Below are 2,038 nucleotides of genomic sequence, written 5' to 3'. Positions count from 1 at the left end.
CTCTTTCTTTTTGGGGGGGGCATGCGCCCCATACCAAAAAACCCAAAAAAAAAAAAAAAAAAAAAAGTAATTTATGGGAATGTTCTATTTTTAACCCAATGTCAAGTCTCTATCTAAATAGAGATAGATATAGAATTGTGACTGTGTGCAAAAGACACCACCAAAGGGCAGGCAGGTGGCGTGGTGGTTAAAAATGCTGGATTCCCACATGACCAACAGCAAGTCAAGTCCCAGACCTGGAAGCTTGCTTTCTTACTTTCCCTGTCTCTCTCTTCTGGTCAAATTAAAAAAATAATAACAAACGGAATTAAATAAATAAATAAAAGGCAATACCAAATATTCAAATAACTCGTACTTTATATTTACTTTCAGTTGTCTTAATTGCTACACGAGCAAATCTCCCATCCCAAGTACACCTGCCAGCTGCCCTCGGAGAGTTATAGTTACTCCTACTTCTCTCTTCCTCTCTCCAGTACCTGACGGTATCGAGGTACACAATATCCATTTCTCAAAAACTTACTAGCTCATTACATTTTTCTGGGTAGCAATGTTCTATTTTAACTCCCACTGAATTTTTCTTTTAAATGGCCAACACTTTTTTTAAACATTTTATTAGTTTTAATTATTTATTTAATTTTATTTATTCATTCATTCATTTTTATTTTGACCAGAGAGAGAGAGAGAGAGAGAGGTGAGAAAGCAAGCCACCAAGTCCAGGATTTGAACCGTGGTCAGCCATGTGGGAGCATCCAGCACCTTAACCACCACGCCACCCGCTCATCCCCCCATTGAATATTTTTGACAAACTACATCAAAATACTTCCCTGCCTCAGTAGCAGAGTAACTTAAATAATTTAATTACATCACATTAACCTCATCATGTAACTGAAGCCTTTAAAGGTAACCTTTGCATAATTCAATCCTCCTGTAAATAACCAGCATGTATACACATTTTATATATGTATGTAATCACACATATGGAGCAGGGGCTATTTTCTTTTCATCTAATAACGCACCAGCCATTCTCTCCGAGGAATAGTAGTTACCAATGACTTCATACTGAATATTGACAGCTGGCATGGAGTTTGGATGAGTCACCTCCACAGTCAGCAAAATCGCCATCAACAGGTTCACGACCTGTGAAAGAGAACATGTTCTCAATGACAGTAACTACTCCAGCAAGGGGCCTTCAGCACCGTCTTTAAACGCCTTCCCACACTTAAAATTGCTGTACTTGAAAATATACAGCTGTATACAAAGGTATAAAAGAGTAAAAGACTACCTGTGAAATAGAATGGTACGCAATTTTGCACCACCATGAGAACAGTTTAAAAATAATTATTTCCTAAAGCTGAACTGCAAAGGTAATGTTAAACATTTCAGAGACAAGATGTTTGACATGTGGTAATACTAATACATCAGAATAGGATGGCACAAAAATTAAAATTAAGGAATTGGGGTGGGGAAGCAGCAGCAGATGACAAGCGGTTACTTTGCTGGACTCCCACACGGTCAACCGTGGTTGAGTCCTGGACCCAGTGCTTGAAACTCACACCAGACACCTAAGCATGCATGCCCCAAATCCTGGGAGAATGGAGGAGAAGGGATTGCAGCATGGACATGCCCCAGGGGGGGGGGGGTGATTTCTCACTTTCCCTCTCACTGTGTCTGTCTGTCTCTTTCTCTCTTTCTCCCTCTGGAGAGTGCATGTACCCCAAGGCAAAAATCTCTCAGGAAAATATAAAATTGGGGACCAGCAGGTAGCATAGTGGTTAGGGTGATGGACATTCCCACATGGCTGACCATGGTTTGAGTCCTGGACCCAGTGGCTTGCTTTCTCACTTTCCCTTGGCTCTCTCTTTCCTTTTGTCTCTCTCTGGTCAAATTAAAATAAACGAGTGAATAAATAAAAAATTAAATAATTCTTTTAAAAAGAAAAAAACAAAGGAATCAGTACAGCTCTGTTCAAGTCAGATTAATTTATTATACATACCAGTCTCAGAATTTCTGGTTCTGAAGAAGCCACAGTTTGTCTACT

The 2,038-nt window shown here is 39.6% G+C and overlaps 1 protein-coding gene across 1 annotated transcript in view; it reads right to left on the bottom strand.

Moving 5' to 3' along the window:
- The window catches only part of LAPTM4A (lysosomal protein transmembrane 4 alpha), a 27,025-nt gene that overhangs the window by 14,314 nt on the left and 10,673 nt on the right, over positions 1 to 2,038 (bottom strand). The window contains exon 2 of the mRNA XM_006167673.3: positions 1,017 to 1,137. Coding sequence (XP_006167735.1) covers positions 1,017 to 1,137 — 121 coding nt within the window. The remainder of the gene's footprint in view (positions 1 to 1,016; positions 1,138 to 2,038) is intronic.

The sequence above is a fragment of the Tupaia chinensis genome, unplaced genomic scaffold, assembly GCF_000334495.1.
Source record: "Tupaia chinensis unplaced genomic scaffold, TupChi_1.0 Scaffold144952_1, whole genome shotgun sequence".
In the NCBI taxonomy this organism is placed as follows: Eukaryota; Metazoa; Chordata; class Mammalia; order Scandentia; family Tupaiidae; genus Tupaia; species Tupaia belangeri.
Note: the sequence above shows the minus strand (reverse complement) of the source record. Positions and strands in the feature narration are given on the sequence as shown.